At 39.3% G+C, this 21,829-nt stretch overlaps 1 protein-coding gene across 2 annotated transcripts in view; it reads right to left on the bottom strand.

The window, feature by feature from the left end:
- The window catches only part of ATAD2B (ATPase family AAA domain containing 2B), an 82,686-nt gene that overhangs the window by 20,721 nt on the left and 40,136 nt on the right, over positions 1–21,829 (bottom strand). The window contains exons 17-24 of one of the 2 annotated variants that reach the window (XM_075086695.1): positions 19,130–19,262; positions 17,036–17,222; positions 16,184–16,369; positions 15,577–15,712; positions 15,069–15,265; positions 12,366–12,525; positions 6,430–6,552; positions 1,583–1,720 (exon numbers count right to left, since the gene is read on the bottom strand). In XM_075086695.1, the coding sequence (XP_074942796.1) occupies positions 1,583–1,720; positions 6,430–6,552; positions 12,366–12,525; positions 15,069–15,265; positions 15,577–15,712; positions 16,184–16,369; positions 17,036–17,222; positions 19,130–19,262 (1,260 nt within the window). The remainder of the gene's footprint in view (positions 1–1,582; positions 1,721–6,429; positions 6,553–12,365; positions 12,526–15,068; positions 15,266–15,576; positions 15,713–16,183; positions 16,370–17,035; positions 17,223–19,129; positions 19,263–21,829) is intronic. The other variant, XM_075086694.1, reaches the window with a different exon arrangement.

Raw genomic sequence — 21,829 nt, 5'->3', positions numbered from 1 at the left:
AGATTTTCATTTGATCATAGTTCCAAAAACCACTAAGCCTCAAATTTTCTTGCCTTCCAACCTAAATCACCAAAATACTAGCAGGAGCATTGCCTTAACACTAACTTCTTTTTTGTTTGCACACAGAAACGCTGGCACAGTCTCCTTCAGTCGATGGCTCTAGTTTTCAAATTACTACCACTGCATCCACAACATTAGGAGGAGAGCAGAGGTACCAGAGCTGCTTTTTACAGAAGTCACCAGTAATGGCTATCTCTCTTCCCAAGAGACATCCAGCTTGGATGTCTATAAACCCTACCATCTGCTGCACAGCATGCAGAGCCTGGAAAGTGCTCTGTAGATCAGGCAGAATGAGAATCTCCATCTTGGATTTCCTCAGAAACTGGGGGTAGGGGGGAAGAGAGAGAGAGAGAGAAAATTCTTTCCCTCCTCTCTCTGTTTTTGCACAAGCTGCCAAATGAATAAAGAACAGCTTGGATCCACATCATCAATTTATTATATAACAATTTATTCAAGCCATAACTCTGTACGATTGACTTTAATTCCTTTAACGGAAGAAATTACAGCTTCAGGAAATAAAACCATACACCTCTAATTAAACTATCTGACATCAACACTATCATTCATATACAAACAATGTTCATCTCTGGGCAGTTATCACCATGCTTAGAAAACTCCTTCTCATCAAGGAAAAGCATCATGAAGAAGAGCACAAAGACCAGTGAAAATCTGTCAGCTCCAATCTATCAGTTTGCCTATTAAGCAAGAATTGATAATGGTTCTAATAATACGTTAATAATGGATTCCACATCTTCAGCAGGAAAGCAATGCACAGCTCTCAGTATATCCCTCATTCCCACTTTCTCTTACAGTCTTTATTTTGTTTATAACAAATATATCTGTTGTGTATTTACCTGTGCTAATCAACTTACCTCTTGAAAAGAACTAGCAGTGCCTCTGATTACCTCACCACAGTTAAACAGCCACTCCTCACAAATTTAGAGATTTTGATCAATTAATTGGACTAATCCAGTAGGCTGCAGCGAGAGTATCTTAACATGTTCCAATAATGGGTACTGATTACTGAAAACCATGTCCCATAAAGGAAAATACAGTTAAATTTGTAATCTCTTTACTAACTTTTAGCATAGTACTGTATGTACTGAAGCCAGGAAATGAATAACTATAGTGGATGTGAGAGAGTATGAAGCAGTATGGAGGTATGTACCTGTGAATACATGCACAGAGTAAACAGATCTTAACACTTATCAAACAGATAAAAGCAATCTTTTCATTAGATCAGACCTGTCTTGCACTGAAAATAGCCTTTTACAAAGAAAAACGTAATATTCATATTACATTAGAAAAAGTTATTCCTTATCACAAAAACAGAAATCCTGCTTCTTTACAACTTCTGGGGCAGAGATTTCATGTAGTCAGAAGAGTATTTCCTCAAATTCCATGTGTTCCATTCCTAAAATTACTTCCGGAAATAATCAGTAAACAGTAGTACAGTCACACTGGAAATGTTTGCCATTGGAAGTACCTCTAATTTTGCACAGTTATCACCCACGGTACTCACATGCACATTTATTCGCAGAGTTGGGCCACACCGCCATTGTGGGTTTCTGTTTGTTCCGAAAAGCCTCTTCAACTCTAGCTTCTGTCTTCCGTACGGTGGAACCATGAGGATTTATTTGTTCTGCTGTTACTGATAAGCCTGCACACAGAAGATAACCATACCTATTTAAATAAACCAAGCTGCATAAAACTACTGAATTTAAAAAGAAACTTGGAGTAAGAATACATCAATTAATATTTAGCTGGACATTCAAACCAAAGATTATAATCAAGAATATTTGTTTCCTACTGACAAAATAACTTACTGGCTGCATGATCTTAAAACTGTCAGCTCTGATGGCTTCGAAAAATATGACTGTCTCTCACACTTGGGTCCCCAAAGATTGCACTCTTCTATCCATATTTGCTCTATAAAGCAAATTCTTATTGGCAGTTTCAATTTTTCCTAATTTTAAACAGCCAATTTAAAATAAGCAGCAATTCATAATGGCATTGTATGCCATAACAAAAAGAGTACCTTAATAAAAACCTTGAATTGTCACCATTATCTCTTATGTAAAATGGATCCATTTCAGAGTCAATATGAGCTCTTAGATTAAGAAAATGCGATTCTTCTTTTAACAAAAAGTCTGGTTTGCTTTCTGTAATATAACTTCATCTCATAGCTTCTACTATTTCATGGGTTTTATTAAATTCTAAAAATGCAAACTTTCATATTGGTTAAGCACATTTTAAAGACATAAATGAATCTCTGAAGCTTCATATTTGTGAACTAGAACTTCCTATCCATCCACTAAAACAGGCTTCAAAATGTCATAACCATGTCTCCAATAGTAACCAGAACCAAGTGATCAAGAGCTGACAAGAAGGTCTAAAACTGCTGGATGCAGAAATTGAAAGATTCACAAAGGAACCCTCACCTAACAGTTAACAGTTACAGCATAAATTTCTAGGTACCATTACAAGTATTTCAAACTGCATATCAAATATATTTCATTACTCAAAACATACACCACTTCCATCTTGTTATGTGCTGGTTTCAACAAGAAGCTGCGAATTCCAATAATCTAGCATATTTTGTTCTTAAGTTACAATTTTAGAACTTGTTATCCTTAGATTTACCATCTTTCAAAACAGCACCTAATTTCAGTAATACAAGAAATTCTAGTTTAAATACTAATTTTATTATATAGTTTATCATTCTGGTACACTGCAGTACTTTTGAGATGGGTCACCAGTCTCAGCACTAAATAAAAATGGCAGATCTGTCAAAAAAAAAAAATCAAACAAGTTGTGGAAAAGAAAGTGATGTAGAAAATACCTTCTATTTCAAAACTATGTAAGATTGCTAAATAACTTGCCAAGAGAATTGTGAAGAAAATGGGTATGGAACTTTTTAGCCTTAACCCTTATCTTCAGTACCCTGGAAATAAATTAAGAGCTAATACATGGCACAATTCAGAAAATCAATGGCTTTCAACTGGGTAAAGATTAAAAAGCCTACAGCATGTGTCACTTGTCTTCCAGACTCGTCTGTGATTCCGGACAAACACTTGATAACATTTCCAGAGAATATATTAGAAGCGTCATGCAGATCAGCTTGCTCGATTCCATCCAAATCTCATGTTGAACGTTGAGGTCTTTCCAAATGTAGCCAAGAAAACGTTGGCCAAGATCTAACCAAGTACGGGGCATGTTCTTTTTCTTAGAAGACAAATTTCCTTTCTGATGGTCACAGCCACCCACCCTGACTCAATCTGTGACTGCAACACTACCTTGACTACTTCTAAACAGGTATTAATCCAAGTTTTATATTCAGTCCAAGAACCATGAGTAGATTTGCATGTCCTAGGCTTCTTTTTCCACAGTCCCATTGTTTGCATTACTGCCCTTCTTTCACAAGAGTGCTGTTGGCAAGCTAAGATTTTTAACTCTGGTAATGCTTGAAGGTATGATCCTTTATCAATCTGAGTCCAGACATGTAGGCAGAGAAATGCTGACACTGAATAGCGGGGTTTTTGCCCATCACAGTGTATACATGCCAGTCTGGCACTTTTAAAGGAAGATGAAAAGAGAAGCTTAGGGTACTCTGAGCTGAAGAAAAGCTTGCTGTGCATCACACAGTGAAGCACACTGACTTCAGTCTCAACATTCATGTAAGGCCTTGCTTGGACATCTCTTGCTGATATTAAAAAGAAGTACTTAAGGGTCTGTTTCTCCACCACTTCGTCTCATACACTGGTCAGGCAACGAGGCTGGCTGCCCAATTCAGTATGATTTCATCAGGTAGTTCCACTGAGGTGAACAGTCTGGTATCAGCAATCATCCTTGCATCTAAGTGACCAGTTGCACAAAGCTTTGAGACCGCAAAAGGCATAGTTTACACTGCTTACACAGTTTTCCTCAGGTATTTCCTCATCAAAACATTCCATTATTTTGAAATATACTCTTATTATGAAGCAGAGGGGAAGGAGGAGGATCTGGGGATCAATTCTGTACCTCACTACCTGGTAATCAGTCAAAAGAAGAAACTAGAAATCCCTTAATAACCTTGTACACATGCAATCAAAAGAAGAAAATGCAAGTATATGCCTTTGTCATCCCTTGTCCAAAATGGTCCAAAACAGGGTACGTGTCAAAGTCTAGACGAAGAGATGCACTGTGATTTTGCTGATCTGCTGTCTTGCTGAGCATACTCTGTAGAGCAAAACAGGAATAATGACAAGGCTGAGCAGCATTCACATCCCTTCCATCCATTACAATGATCCATGCCAAGACTACATGCCTGAAATGCCACCTTCTTGACATTCTGCACCGCAATCTTTGACACAATTCTTGATCCAGGGATAGGACAATCTTTTGGGCTTGCCTTTATAGCATGAGGTTTCCTCAGACCTCAAAAGTTTGATATATTTTTCTTCATTCATAAATAGAGCTTCTTCCATGCATTCCAAATCTTCTGTCCTTGCTAATCCAGTAAGTGATCTTAGCCTTCCGCACACTGCAGAGCTCATTTTTTCTGGAAACCACCACAATGTGGTCCGAGTGCAAGAACGTCCTTGAAATGTGACTTGCAGGTATCTGTGACACTGTACCAGTTTCCATGCCAGTGCCCAGAATGCACTTTGAAATCTGTCCACTGTTGTGTGCAAGCTGTTTTCACTCACAAACTGATACTGCTAGTCACCTACCTATATCTGAAGGTCCACTGACCAGTACCTGATATAAAATAGTGTCTTCTTTTTCTGATCTAACAAGTTTATTGTATGACACCATCAGCCTTAATTATGACTTCTGAAAACCCACATCTTTCTGCAGGTTTTGCCCCCAGAAATATATATTACTTGGTCACTGCCACAAAAAGAAGCACAGTGGTCCAGTTAGCTCTTGGGAGACTTGCAAGGAGGGGCTTACAAGCTATATAGTCACCCTCTGTAACAAAGAGCTCTTACAAACAGTTGCTTTAACCTCGGAAGCAATAACCTTTAACAATCATGGGGGACTCATAATGGATAATTAACTGAGCATAGCTCTCGGCATGACACTAAGGCCAGAATTGTGAATATTCTTATACTTCTAATGGAAAAGTACAGACAAAAAATGAAGGCATTATATTAGTTCTATTTTACAACCACAGTGAATTACAATTGGTTCTCTTATCCACAATTCAAGACACACATTGGAAGCTTGTACAGAATTAGACCAAAAAAAAAAAAGGCATGACTGAATGGGAAAAATCATAGAATCGTTTAGGTTGGGAAAGACCTTTACGATCATCGCATCCAACCATTAAATAAAAGGAACTGTATCCATTTTAACCTGAAGAAGAAAAGTCTACAGATACTTGCATGGTTCAAAGAAATTTATTAATAAAGGGTCTTCAATCTACTGATAGAAGTATTTCAAGTGTGAGGAGGTAAATCTAAGATCAGCCAAATTCAACCTAGAAATCAAACAATGAAGTTTTTTACCAAAGCAGGAAGTAAAGCAGCAAACAACTTCCCAAAGTAATCTGGAATTATTGAAATCAGCAATCCCAAAATCAGCATGAAATTTTGTCCTAATGTTATAGTTCAGTGATTTTCAACCTTTTTCAATTTGCAGACCTTTAGATATTTTCCATGGAGGTACAGAATCTTTCATGTAAATGAGCCCTATTAGAAATACACTTGGGCTTTTGGTTACCTTTTGTGGTCACTTTAGAAGCTGTCCGCAGACTTGCAGGCCTATAGACTGCAAGCTGAAAACAACTGCACTAATTTAAACAAAACTAAGCCAGTGATGTCCTCCAGCGTACGGGGCTATATTTCCTGATTCTGGACTATTAGAATGTCAACCTCATGCTCCCCTGAATGTGGATATAAGAGTTGCTTCTTAATCCCACCCCACCCCCACCACCCCCCCAAAAAAAAATTTAACATATTATCACCCAAAAGCATGCTTGTGCACATGCCAGTGTGAACTAAAAATCCACTGTTCTAAAAACCATTCTCCCTAATCATAATTGTTATTACATTGCATTACGTGGCATTTTTAGAACACTCTGGTTTCACCACATCTTCAGGTGGCAGATCCAAACATTTATCCCTTCATCATGTTCTACAGTAGGTTTTGTACAAGTAGGCAACGCCCCCTACCTTTCGTAAAAAAGGATGGGGCCTTATTGGACCAGCTCACATAGCTGGAAAAAGTAGACAAGATTCAAGCTCAGTCATCCCTTAACATGCACCGCCCGAGTCTGACGCACATTCTATACTTCACCTTAAATTTACGTTTTTATATGGATATTTGTAAATTCTGTTTTCTGTCCCATATATGCTGTGTTATGGTAAATTAAGTTAAACATACCTCTTTTTCTTCTTGCTTCCTTGATTTCTTCGCACATCTTACTAAATTCTGGATCCAATTCAGCAGCAATGATAGCATGAGCAGTGTCCTTCAAAGTACAAGCTCTGTGTCTAATTATTTTATCTAGAAAACAGGACAGCAGACTTGTTAATTTTATCACAATTATGTGAATTCTTTACCATTTCTATGTTGTTCTGTATTGTATATTACAACACTGATATAGACAGAAATGGGAAATATTACAAATGTATGAAAATGTAGATGGATTAGTACCATAGCATGCTCAAAAATCACAACCTAGCTATTTAAGATACTGGAGTTTTCAGAAGCACATGTTATTACTTTAATCAATAGTGGTATTTATAAACAAATACAAACAGTGAATTATGAGCATGCCTAAATCAACTTGCAATCCCTAGAAACTTGCTACAATCAGCAGGTATAGCCAGTTTCCACAGGCAGATCTACACAGTATAATGGAGTACAGTGCAGAGAGTCCCAAAAGTAACAAGACTCTTGTCCAAGAATTAATTTACCCACTGGGGTCTAGGAACATTCATAGAATTATACAGCCCACAAATTCATACTGGACATCTCCTGAATCTCTAAGATAGACCTTGCTTATATTCCTCCTCTGGCTGTTTGTGGTTTCATTTAGGTTTTGGGGGGATGGGGTTGGGGTTTTTTACCTTAAATTATTGTTTAGTTTTTATTTAACAACTGCTAGAAAATTCAAAATTCTGCTAAAAGATTCCTTTATAGCTTATATTGAATAGCTATTTCTCATTTTAATCCACTCAGAAAAACTGGCAAGAAATAAACCTTGAGTTTGCTACATTTTCATCTTTCTTCGGGGAACAGGACAAAAAATATTGCCCACACTGGAAACCTAAATGTGACTCATGAAAAAAACATTTTTTTCAGAACCCAGTTCCCACACCTTTGAAACATACAAAAGATATTATTCTAATGCTGTTGAAATTTGGGAAGCAATTGTAACTTAATAACTAAGCCCATATGTGGAAAAAATTAACATCTAGAATGCTGCTTTTCAATGAAACCGACAACACTCATTGCTTGCTTTTAGTACAAACATATTTAATTTGTCAATTCATCCATACTGAATTACTTTTTCCAGTTGATGGAGGTACTTCAACAGCAAACATCAACATTATTTTCTACAACATATTATACAATTAGCAAATTTAATCTGTTTTAATAATCAGTAAAGACAATTAAGAATATCAGTGAACATTTATTAAACAAGGTTTATAATTCTAGAAACAGCAAATTTTACAGCTGGAAAAATTGCTGAGTGAAAAAGAATATCCAGTATCCAGCTCAAATGAGCCATGCGTATGTTTTCTGGGGAAATCTACTGCCACGTAAATCAACTGAAAACTAGAAATTTTTACCCACATATATTTGGGAAGCATGATGTTTTATGACCTCAAAAAACAAACTGCATACATTACAGTTGTAATTTTGCAATATTAGACTTTAAAAAGTTGGTCAGATGATAAAGTTTCAGATGCCCTCACAAAAACAAAGAGGAAAACAAAACTAAGAAAAAGAAAGATAAATAAAATCAAGAGCATTTGATTGAACTACTACTTTCCTCATATCCTGTGATGGGCAAGATTTTCCCACAGACAGTGTGTCAAAGAGGCAAATACTATTATGTGTAACATACAATGATTATGTTTCCATGCCTTTAAGAACAAAGAACAGTTCCTGGTCAAACAATGGAGGGAAAGGATAAAACAAAAAACAAACACAACCACCCACAAACCAAACCAAGATGTGCTGCTCAACCTTATCCTAACGAACAAGGAAGGGGTGGCTGAGGATGTCAGAGATGGGGGTAGCCTTGGCTGCAGTGACCATGAGATGGTCGAGTTTAGGATCCTGCAAGGTAGAAGCAGAGCTATGAGTCAGGTTACAACCTTGGACTTCAAGAGGGCCAACTTTGGCCTCTTCAAAGACCTGCTAGGAGGAATCCCATAGGCTAGGGCTCTGGAAGGCAGGGGGGGCCAAGAAAGCTGGACAATATTCAAGGACCACTTCCTCCAATCTCAAGATTGGTGCATCCCCAGGAGGAAGAAGTTAGGCAAAGGAGACAGAAGACCTGCATGGATTACCAGAAAGCTTCTAGAGAAACTCAAATGGAAGAAGGAGCTTCACAGTATGTGGAAAAAGGGATTGGCCACATGGGAGGAATATAGAAATGTTGTCAGGGTATGCAGAGATGCAATGAAGGCCAAGGCCCACTTGGAATTAAATCTAGCAATGCATGTCAAAGATAACAAGAAGGGCTTCTTTAAATACATCAGCAGCAAAACGAAGACTGGGGATACAGTGGGCCCACTGCTGAACACGGAAGGGGCCCTGGCGATGCAGGACGCAGAGAAGGCAGAGTTACTGAATGCCTTCTTCGCTTCACGCTTTACTGCTAAGGCTGGCCCTCAGGCATCCCAGCTCCCAGATGTGAGAGAGAAAATCTGGAGAAAGGAAGAATTCCTCTTGGTTGAGGAGGATTGGGTCAGAGATAACCTAGGCAAACTGGATCCTCACAAATCCATGGGCCCCAATGGGATGCACCCACAAGTGCTGAGGGAGCTGGCGAATGTTCTTGCTGAGCCACTCTCCATCATCTTTGAAAGGTTGTGGAGGACAGGAGAGGTGCCTGAGGACTGGAGGAAAGCAAATGTCACTCCAATCTTCAGAAAGGCCAAGAAGGAGGATCTGGGAAACTATAGGCCAGTCAGCCTCACCTCCATCCCCAGAAAGCTGATGGAGTGTTTCATCCTGGAGGTCATCTCCAGGCATGTAGAGGACAAGAAGGTTATCAGAAACAGTCAACATGGATTCACCAAGGGAAGATCATGCTTGACCAACCTGACAGCCTTCTATGATGGCATGACTGGCTGGGTCAACAAAGGGAGAGCAGTGGATGTTGTCTATCTTGACTTCAGTAAGGCGTTCAACACTGTCTCCCATAGCATCCTCACAGGCAAGCTAAGGAAGTGTGGGTTGGATGAGAGGACACTGAGGTGGATCGAGAACTGGCTCAACAACAGAACTCAGAGGGTCGTGATCAGTGGAGCAGAGTCTGGATGGAGGCCTGTCACTAGTGGTGTTCCCCAGGGGTCTGTGCTGGGTCCAGTCCTGTTCAACATAGTCATCAATGACCTGGATGAAGGGACAGAGCGTAACCTCAGCAGGTTCCCCGATGATACCAAGCTGGGAGGAACGGCTGATACACCAGAAGGCTGTGCTGCCATCCAGTGAGACCTGGACAGGCTGGAGAGCTGGGCCAACGGGAACCTCATGAAATTCAGCAAGAGCAAGGGCAAGGTCCTGCACCTGGGGAGGAACAACCCCACGCACCAGTACAGGCTGGGGGCTGAACTACTGGAAAGTGGCTCTGTTGAGAAGGACCTGGGAGTGCTGGTGGGCAGCAAGGTGACCATGAGCCAGCACCAGGCCCTTGTGGCCAAGAAGGCCAAAGGTGCCCTGGGGTGCATGAAAAAGAGTGTGGCCGGCAGGGCAAGGGAGGTTATCTTCCCCCTCTACTCTGCCCTAGTGAGGCCACATCTGGAGTGCTGTGTCCAGTTTTGGGCCCCCAGTTTAAGAAGGATGCGGAACTGCTTGAGCAAGTCCAGCGGAGAGCTACCAAGATGATCAGGGGACTGGAGCATCTCCCTTATGAGGAAAGGCTGAGAGACTTGGGTTTGTTCAGCCTGGAGAAGAGAAGACTGAGGGGGGATTTCATCAATACCTATTAATATCTAAAGGGTGGGTATCAGGATGATGGGACTAGGGTCTTTTCAGTGGTGCCCAATGACAGGACAAGGGGCAACGGGCACAAGTTGGAACAGAGGAAGTTCCACCTCAATATGAGGCAAAACCCCTTCCCTGTGCGGGTGCCAGAGCAGGGGCACAGGCTGCCCAGGGAGGCTGTGGAGCCCCTTCCCTGGAGACATTCAAACCCTGCCTGGATGCAGTCCTGTGCCCCCTGCTCTGGGTGTGCCTGCTCAAGCAGGGGGTTGGATGAGATGCTCTCCAGAGGTCCCTTCCAACCCCCACCATTCTGTGATTATGTGAAAATCATTTCACAAGATTTAATATAAAACTTTTTAACCAATTGGACTACATATGCAGATAGACCCAGATTTCAAAGTAGTACTTAGATTAAAAGGGTACTTTTCTGTTGTTGTTTATTGCTGACTCTGGAAACTGCCCATGGAAAGGCTTTCTTTTTGCAAGCTACACTATAAGACAGCCCTAGTGAAGAGTACACAAGATGTTCTTTCCTTAGTTTTGAGTGTGAACAGCCTTTACATGCATTTCAATCTACAAATTCGATTTTAATTGAAAGCATCCCACACTTTGCCAAGACAATACCTTCTAATCTCTCCTAATCAGCTGCAACTGATTTGCCTGATAATAAGGATAAGGAATTGGCTGGATGGTCGTACTCAATGAGTTGCGGTCAACAGCTTAATGTCCAAGTGGAGACCAGTGACAAATGGTGTTCCTCAGGGGTCGGTATTGGGACTGGCACTGTGCGTGTGAAATCTTTGTCAGTGACATAGATGGTAGTACTAATGCACCCTCAGCAAGTCTGCTGACAACACTGAGCTGTGTGGTGCGGTTGACATAGTGGAGTGAAGGGATGCCATCCAGAAGGACCTTGACAGGACTGAGAGATGGGCCCGTGCAAACCTCAAGTTCAACAAAGCCAAGTGCAAAGTCCTGCACCAGGGTCAGGGCAATCCCAAGCACAAATGCAGGCTGGGCATAGAATGGATTGAGAGCAGCCCTGAGGAGAAGGACTTGGGGGTGTTAGTTGATGAGTTCAACATCACTGGGCAATGTGTGTTTGCAGCCCAGAAGGCCAACCGTATCCTGGGCTGCATCAAAAGCAGCATGGCCAGCAGGGTGAGGGAGGGCATTCTGCCCCTCTCCTCTGCTCTGGTGAGACCCCACCTGCAGTGCTGTGTCCATGTGTGACACCCCCAACAGAAGGAGGACATGGACCTGTTGGAGAGGGTCCAGAGAAGGGCCACGAAGATGATCAGAGGGATGAAGCACCTCTCCCATGAAGAAAAGCTGAGAGAGTTGGAGTTGTTCAGCCTGGAGAAGAGAAGGCTCTGGGGAGACCTTATTGCGGCCTTTCAACATATAAAGGGAGCTTATAGGACGCAAAAAGACTTTTTATAAAGGCCTGTACAGACAGGACATGGGGTAATAGTTTTAAACTGAAAGAGGGTACATTTAGACTAGATATAAAGAAGAAATTCTTTATGAAAGGGGTGCTGAGACACTGGAACAGGTTGCCCAGAGAAGCTGTGGATGCCCCATCCCTGGTAGTGTTCAAGGCCAGGTTGGATGGGGCTTTGAGCAATCTGATCTAGTGGAAGGTGCCCCTGCCCATGGCAGGGGAGTTGGAACTAGATGACCTTTAAGGTCCCTTCTAACCCAAACCATTCTATGATTTATCCTGTTTTATTTCTATCCCCAAAGGCGTAGTTCTTAATTTCTGTGTGTGAATCTCATGTTCTAAGCCAATGTGGAAATAAAGCAGGCCACTGCCAGATTGCGTGCAGGATTCTCTACAGATCTCTCCAAATTACATTGGGGTTTTGTTGCATATACAAAGTCTATTCACTGAAAAGGAGCGATCAAATTTTAAAAGGAACTACAAAACCTAATTTATTAGAAAACAACTCTGAATGCTGTAGTTTTCCTGCTCTTACAATGTCCCCCAGTGCATCACATGCTTCAGAATACTAAAAGCACAGACCTGTAGGACTTACTTATCCTAATTATCACATAGCATGCAGTTTATTTAAATGTCTGAATAGTAACCAAATACATGATTAAATAGCAGGCTTTTGGTTTAGGTAAGCCAAAACGAAGTAGGTCCTTACCTCCAGGATCTTTGTCTGGATTGTACTCCAATGCATTGCTGCAGATCAGGTCAATATCTGTTAGGAAATCCTTGGCTGTTAAGTAGTTGTGTTTATCAATTTTAGTTATTACTGTTGATAGGTCCATTGGCTCTTTGATAACTTCAAGATAATCTGAAACCTATAAACAAATAGCATACAGAAATGACACAGGACCACATGCATTCCGTTTGAACATTGCCAATTTCACACCTTTATATTCTTATTCATTCCACATGCTTAGTTCTAATATATTAACTAAACATTTTGATTTCTAAACAAATTTATGCTGAAAAGGAAGTTTTATCAGACTAAAACAAAACACAGAACTTCCAAAGCTGCTTTTTCTTCAGGAGCTCACCAATTTGTCTTTGAAAATAAATGTAATTTTATTTTTGAGGCAAAACGTTTTAACATAAATGTCTTTTTAATTTTAGACTGATTTTTTTAATGGTGTTATAACATTGTCTTGGGTTAGAAAAGCAAAAACAACCAGCCTCACTCAAAACCCTAGCAAAACTAGGGAAGCTATATTTTGTTCATCTTGTACTTAAAGTTCTCATTAAACTGAACAGTCAAATTACCAGCTTTTAAATATCTTCTACTGAATAGTTCCTTCCATCACTTGTTCAACAAAAAAAGTCAGGTTTTATCGACTGAGGACATTAGACTGACTGTATAGAAAGGCAGTCTAAGAGAAAGCCTTGTGTCAGAGTTCACAGCTTACTAGGAGCTTAGCTCATAACTGGAGATTTAGCAACCACTAGGGTACCCTAAAAAGTATTTAACGTAATTAGTGGTACCATAAGGGGCTCAAGCTTGATAGTCAAATGCATTATCACAGCTGCTGTAAGGAAGTTCACCAAAAAAATCTATGAATTTGTTATTTACTTCAAAGAAAGAAACCCTAGACCTGAACGTTTGAATGTGATTAAGGTTACAATCCATTAAAAACACTGGCAGCCTCAGAAACAGTATTGCTTATTTTTCTGTTGAAATCACCCGCATATGATGGCAGCTGCCAAAATACTGAAGAGTTAAATGCATATTCAGATCAAGCCACTAAGGGCTCCGCAAGAATTCCTTTTTAATAACTATCTGTAGACTTCCATACAAAATATCTTACAACATGCACTGACATTAATGCATTACTTCAGTGGACAGCAGTCTATCACCTAATTCCTTAAATATACACATTGACATTTATGATGAAAGATTAAAATGGCAAAAATTCTCTTTTTGTCTCCCTCTACAGAACCATGATGATAATTGGTTTAGTGATTGGAAAGCCAAGTCACGGGCTTCCTTTTCATGTTAGCACATTATCAGAAAGAATCTTCACTGGAAATGGTAAACATTGCTGCTGAATTAGTCAGGAAAATCCTTGACTTATCACGTAGCAGCATTCTCTGCAACACAAGTAGGAGCGGAAGGAACTTAACATATTTTCTCAGGAAGTCAAGCCAACAGGTTCTTGTAGAGAAGGATAGTCCTGTGCTTAAATATACCAGGTGGGACAAAAAGAATTACATTTAATTTCTAGTGCTGTGATATATTAGCAGGGGTTTTGACAAGTCTTTAAATAACAAATTCATATTTCGATTCCCCATCTACAAAACAAAGAAGGTCATTCGTCCTTTCTTTATGTGCCCTTAATTCATGTAAGTTTAGACCATAACTTCTTCGGGGAAAGAAAACTGCCTTTACTATGAGTATGGAGAGATCCCTACATTAATGGACCTCCCAAGCAGTTTCATTTAAAAATTTTTTTCAAATAAACTTGCTGCTCAGACCATGCTCACGCTGTAAAAGTTGCCACGTCAACGAGCTCTTGTCTTTCCAAAACAGTCAGCTACAGAACACTATGGAAAGCTCAAATTAAGAGAGGACTGCATGGGCCAATAAAAGATGCCTGTTCCATCCTGCGTGGCATTTACACTGCAAATCTGCTTTTTACAATGCTGTACTTTAGATGTCCCATATTCATCTCTTAAGGTCTTCCAAAGAGATGCTTCTCTTCAGAAGCAATTCAGCATTTTTTTTTTTAATTAGCAAGCTTGCAAAGTTTGCAGTGAGCCAGCATCTGATCTGGAAGTCAAGTCAAACACAATCCTATTCATATAGCAGCACCTGAAAATAGATTTGCAAATCAAACTGTCTCATCAGTTAGGTGTGCACACTCCATAATCGACCAGTTAATGCCTTATAATGTGCTATCATCTGTGATTAATGGCATCCACAAGCATTACTGCTGAAATTATTCAACAACACCATTAATGCTGAATACATTATAGAACACAGATCACTTTTTCCCAATATTAGCATGCCTATAGGATTACAATGTTGTAAAAGCTTTTATTAAACAATTACATTTATGGTATCAAATATTTCAGGAACACTGGTGGGAATGGAGTGGTGCCATTTTCAAATGCTGATTTCAGCTATAAAATTGACAGGAACACACCGGGTTTTTCAATAGGTCACTGGTATAGCCAAAGAACATGCTCCAACTCCTTGCATCACAGATGAGGCTATGACTATCTCGCCAGCTAAAAATTAGCATTTTAGATTGGAAAGATCATGGATCAAACGTCTATTTTTCTTACTAATCAATTTCCTTTTTAAAATTTATATTCTTTTTCTAATAATTTCAACTTCATTGTTTGCACATTACTGAAACAAGACCTCTTCAATATCCACCGGTTTGCTGAAGATGTTAAAGCGTTTGTCTGTGGCCAGCCTCTTGGTAACATCCCTGAGAAACAACCGCAGCTCTCTCAATGTGTTCTCTTCCTGGTCCTCCATTCGCTGTTTTTCTGCTTCTGACAGCTCACGGGCAGGACATGGCAGTGCAAGAGGAAGAACTTCCAGAGCACGAAGAGCTAGGGAAAAAAACCCAAGAAGTCAGATAATGGGAATATTAACAACACAGTGGCTCTTGGGATTATGCCACTCCAAATTTCATTATATATTTAATCTGCCTCATCAATCTGTCACTGCATCCTTAACCCCACAGCTCTCCGTTTTCCAAAACTGATAACTGTAATATATGAAAGTTATTCTGGGCACTGACTAACACTGTCAAATGCTAATTGCACTAACTACCATTTATCCACGCCTTTTGAAAGAAGAAAATATCACAAAAGAAAACATTCAGATCACGTTATATTGGTTTTACTGTAACTTAGTTTACCAGCCTGTTTCCTTCTTGGTGGGGGCATTGCTGCCTCATCAAGAATTAAACCTCTGAAAAATCGCAATCTGTCTTCTTCACTTGGTCTTTGAATATAAAAAACCTCTTCATACTGGATTCTGAAAATACATTTCACCTAAAATAAAAAAAAAAAAGGCACATGAAAATTGAGCCCCCACTCAAAAATGCATGATTAATAACCATATTAAAACACTAGTCACAAACTTTTCAAAATTAGCCTCAGGAGAGAAGGTAGTAAAACTCCACCCAAAACCTAGGAAAACACTCGTAATTCTCACTGAATTTTATGTAGTAACTAAACTTGCAGTATCCCATGATCCTAACAATGGCCATCACTGCAGTGAAAAGAATGGAGAGGAGGAAAAAAAGAAGATAATCAAAGAATACGTTGAGAAGAAAATAAGAACTCCCCTCCCCCATCCTGAACCTCAGAGGATATAAAGCTAAAGGTTAGGCCTTTAGACTAAATCTGCATTTAATAACACTGGAGTAATGTGTCAAAATGAACAACTGACAACATGAACAATTTTGTCTTCTCAGCAAGCACATACCACCCTAACAACACTTCCGTCCACAATAAACTTACCTCTTCAGGCAATTCACTGTACATGGACTCAGAGGTAGACAGTAGAAATATAGGGGAGAAAGATGGTATATCTTGCAGCAAAGTTAGAAAAGTAGCTCTCACAGTTTCACTGACAGCTTCCCACCAATCACCAATATGAGGCATGTAAACAATACTTGGTACTGTTCTTCGAGCTTCACGAAAGATCTAATTAAAAGAAACAGTGGTATTTAAACTAAGCAACTAATTGTTATTATCACTTGTGAGTAGTAATATTCTTGTGGACTATGAAATGACTCATGGTTGTGGTATTTTATATACAAACGTTCCAGTAAAATAATGTTATCTAATGATAAAGGCTTTCCAAACAAGTGTTTGTGACTGTTAGCTGTATCATTCAATGATTTTACATCAATATGCAAATAGGCTGCAAAACAACTACTTGTCATATATATTTTAAAAACTTACTAAGACTGAACAATCAAGATGAAAATTAAACCGGTTTGCAATCTCTGCAAAAACCACAAACTATTTCAAAACCTAAAACATTTTAAACTAAGTTAACCTAGAACCACAGCATACCAATTACAAAAGCTAATAAAATGAAAATCAGGAACCGAATACCCAGATTAAGTTTATTTGATACGAGGTATGTGACTAAGGGGGCAAGTTAAAAATGTAATTACTCTCACTAGTCAGCAGAGAGATCTCAATCACCCTCTAGAGACCCCTTTCTTTTAAACATGAAAATAGAAGGAGCCTATGAAAACCTGGCTTTTCAGTTACATTCCAGTTCACTGCCTTTATAGTGATGCAACTAATCCTGCTCCAGAATTACATAATTTACTCATTACAAGAGATCTGAAATGTCACCTGTGCACACGATTCTTCAGGCGTTTTGGCACTGACTGAATAAAGTGCTGGCAGATCTAGCCTGTGTACAGAGAATTTTTCAAGACTGTGCAATAGTGCTGGAGCAAGGTGCGAAGTCTGACCCGAACCTCTCTCTCCAGATAGCAGTAATCTTGGTCTGTAAGAGGTTGGCTGGTGATAAGCTGACCTGCAGCAAAACAACAGTTACGAATTACAATTAACATGCTGATGTTATTAACAGATGGAGAGAGATATATATATGGATATATGTAAAAATAAGATTTTTTTAGAGACCTTCAGCAGTGGATAACAGTTTCCTACAATATCCTTAAAAGATTCAACTAACTCTAGTATACCTCAACACTACTCCAAGTCTCAATAACCTGAGTTCTGTCTATTCTTTGATTTCACAACAATTTAATTCAAATTCGTCTGTGCAAACCTATGCACATATTAAATGCATGAAAACTTTCATTATAAGCAGTTTATTTAAAAACAATTCCTTGATCTTACAAAAAGACTTAATGGACCTCCAGTAAACATGTCTATTTAATCATGTCTAGTTCAGTCCTAAGTACCAAAGCATCTCTTCAGTAGCCTCAGGAATCCCAGGTCAATACATTCACCCCTTAAGTTGCTACCCAGGACTTCCAAGAACCACCTAACAATTCAATACTTTAAGAAATAGGATCTGAAGCAGGAATGAATAAAGTCACTATTCATACGCTTCTATTCAGTAATTTCCAGGCATAATAAAGATTTTAAAAGAAAAACTGCAAAGGTAAACTTGGTTTTTGTTTTCACTGTTGAGAAGAAATCCTAAGGAGTCCATAGAAGGATTTTGGGGGTTTGATTGTTTAGTTGATTGGTTTGGAGGATTTTGTCCTGTTTTGGGGACAAGTGAGACATGAAGGGAGAAGTATTAGGTTTTTCCGTTAAAGGTCTTTTCCATTTATAGAAAATTGATTATGAAATAAGAAAGTTAAATTAATTTGCATTTTTCTCTCATTAAGGCATTTTTATCTGCACATCAATCAGCTCGGGCAGTGAAACAAGACTGGCTGGTTTTATTTCAGTTTACATATTTTGTAACAGCTATGAACATTGCTGACCTTTGGCTTTTGAGTTCCGGTGGTGGAGGTTAAACACACAGATAGCAATCAAGAATGCTCAGAAAGACAGATTAAGGGAGGCTTAGATACTTAGATAAACATACACTTCGAGATTATTTTATTCAGACACACATCCACACGGACATATATTGTTGTTTTGGTTTTGGGTTCCCCCTCCCACCCTCACAACAAAAGCTTAAATTTGGCATTAAAATACTTGAGTATTTGAACTTAAATCTTTATTTTTAAGCTTGGGTATCCATAAATGCTGTTCTGGCACCACACTTTAGCACAAAAATTTTAACAGTTTTCCACAAGATGGCTCTACTAAACAGTATTACTACTGAATAGTTTTCCTAACTTCTTTTTATTTAGCAAACTCCCTGCAGAACCCATCACATAAAGTAGTCTAAAACTATTCTTAATACAAAACAAAGAAATGCTACTTTATTATTATTCATTACTCTAGCCAGTGCAATTCATACAGGAAAGACTCATCCAAATTTCACATACTTTCTAAATTCCCATTTTACCAAAACATTTCTTGAAAAACACTGAAAAAAAGATGTTACAGATGCTGGATGCATTAATTATATAATGCATCCAAACAGCTGCATACACTGAAGCTCAACAATACTTTGGACCAAGAAAAAGCAAGCAATCTCTCCAAAATACTCCTATATACCTCTCTTCCCAGTTCTTAATCTTTCAAATCGAAGCGACTTATTACAATTAATTGTTGTTAACATCCTTACTTCTAAGCTACACCTCTATGTTGCAAAATATTTCCAATTACTGTGTCTAGGATGTCGCCTTTTCTAAGACCATTCATATATCTAAAACTCTTGCCCGTACACTTACATGTTTCTATTACAGAACAGCATTGTCACCATAAAGCAAAAGATCTTCTTTGTTACCTCTCCTGATGTAAGGATTTCATGGTTTTATCTATCTGGTTATATGTATTTACAGAAACACTCACATTGTAAAATGAAGGTAGGGTTTATGTATAGCAGCTGATGACTGTTTCTTTGGTGATCCTGAGTGGCAGCTCGTCTCAAAAATTGATGAAGCATTCTCGTCTTCACTATCATCTAATATTAGACTTGGTACATCTGTTCCAAGAAATATATTAATTAGAACCTTATCACATTTAAGTACATGCACAAACAAGAAAAGACATTACAATTTTGTTAATGTAAATTATAACACATTTTCAAATGTGGAAAAATCAGTTAAAACTGTCTAAGTATCAGAACACAGACTAGTAAGTACGTATTACCTCAAAAACCAAAACAAATTAAATATTATAGAAGCCTAATCATAATTACAATTTATTTTTTTAAACCATCAAGCAGAACAACTTCACAACTACAAATGTTTATTTTGTTATGAAAGGCTTCCTTTCGTTTTATTTCACAGCTAGAGGTTTTTCAAGGATAAAGTTATAAAATCTGTAATTCCTCAGACTATGTAGAACTTTGTACTCATTTATTTGTTCTAAGTGGCCAAATTTTTACAGGTACACTTACTCCAATATTATTCTCAGCATGACTACCTAATGTATGTTTATGAAAAATTGTTTTCCACCTTCTGATAGTCTGCCAAAGAATATCAAATTACTTTTTATCAAAATCAGTTCAATTCATTCCATGTTCATATACTATACCTTAATCTATTTTAATTCCTCTGCTAATGCAGTAGGATAATGAACTGAAGTAGTTTCTATACAGATATTCAGAAACAAAAGCTAAAACACTGCTTACATTCAAAAGACAGACTGCAGAGACAACTGCAGAAAAACACAAATATGGCACTAAACCAAAACAACCAGTTGACAGCTGAAGATCAGGTACAGCTAAATTAGCTGCAAGAGCTGCAATGGTATTAAGAGCAGACTGCCACAATTTGATAGTGGGAAATAAATTGCTAACAGATCTTTACTTGGCCCAGGAAAGGAGTTAGTTGACGTTACCCTAAGCAAGTCACTCACTCCCATGGACAAATCAGTCTGCAACAAGGGAATAAAAAATGGTCACAGCCACTCAGCTGTACGGTTAGAGCACTGCAAAGGCCAGGTCTCCTGAAGGACAAAATGCTCTGCGATGGGTGGGCAGCATTTCTGAGAGCAGCCTGGAGTCACTGCAGCACACTGCTGCTCAGGGGGCCATCCGAGCAGTAGCTCACATTGGCCACAGCCACTTAGAAAAATGGACTGCTGTGAAATGAAGGTGTGAAGTAGAGAGATCGCAGAATCAGTGATGGGGGTTGGAAGGGACCTCTGGAGATCTTGTCCAACCCCCCTGCTTGAGCAGGCACACCCAGAGCAGGGGGCACAGGACCGCGTCCAGGCGGGTTTTGAATGTCTTCAGGGAAGGGACCCCACAACCGCCCTGGGCAGCCTGTGCCACTGCTCTGAAGATCTAAGAGTTCTTCTCAAACATAAAACCCACCACATGATCTGCCTCATTTACATGAAACCATGGCACAGGTACTGCCACACTGACCAAACCACTACCACAGGACAAAAGAATCAACTTCAAGGCAGAGTTAAGTGTTTGACAGAGACACCATCCAAGGTCTATGCCAAGACACATGATCCCAGAAAAATTGTTAAGAGACAGCAAAGGTTCCCTCAGCTGCCTGTGTGATGTAAGAAACTGGATTCAGAGTAAGCTGGGCAGGAATAATATTCTGCTGGTACGGGATGAGGACATGTCACATTCCTTGGCCAGGCAGTCACATACTTCATAATCATTCTTCAGGGGGCAAAGATAAAAAAGGCTTGCAGACCCAAACCAGTGGCCAAAAGCTAGTCCACAACAAGGAAACGCAGGTCAGAAACTGCTGGACATTTAGTTCAGCAAGCTAGAGGCCTTCAAATAAACTGGACGCAGGCTCCCAAATTCTTGGCTCACCATGGTTCCTAAACAGGCAGAATTTTTGCTATACCAGATGTCAACCCATAGGGTATGTCCTACGCTCATGCACTGAACACAGCTTTTGCTTCCTAAAATACGTAATTATTTCAAAAGTCAGCCTATCTTTTGATCCCAAGCATCAAGCCTCTGTGGCATCACTTGAGCATCTGAGTCACTGAATTACGAGAAACAGCAATCATCAGTGAACTGCAAAGACATGTAGAAAACTAGATTTGCAGATTGTAAGTATACCAGTAAGCGTCTGCCATATACCTGGCTCTGAATTCAAGACACACTGAAGCCCTAGTGTGCAATCTACATTTACACTTGAAATCATTGTGCATGAAAATGGATTATGATCTTTTTAACACAGATTAAGTTTGTTATTCAATATTTTCTTAGGTTTAAGGGATAAGAAGAAAAACTGAGGTACAGACGAAACTTCAAAAGAAACATCCGTTCTTATATCTTCAAAATCAATTATCTACAAACATATAAAAGTAACCATAGCAGCAGAATTATCTAGTAAAACTACTATTTAACTAATACGATTGAGGGAGCCTAACACAATCTAACTGGAGCTGCAAGCCAGCTCACTTCCCCCTACCCACCACGGCATGCTCCCAGGCCCCATCTCTTGCCAAATTCCAACACTTGTTACAACCTCCAGCTATCCCACAGTCAGCAGAAAACTAACCTGACAAAAATACATCATTTCTGGATGAGTTTGCTGGCTAAAATGGTTTAACAAAGGGCCTGAC

Source organism: Phalacrocorax aristotelis, chromosome 3, assembly GCF_949628215.1.
Source record: "Phalacrocorax aristotelis chromosome 3, bGulAri2.1, whole genome shotgun sequence".
Taxonomy (NCBI): Eukaryota; Metazoa; Chordata; class Aves; order Suliformes; family Phalacrocoracidae; genus Phalacrocorax; species Phalacrocorax aristotelis.
This window is presented reverse-complemented; position numbering and strand designations above follow the sequence as displayed.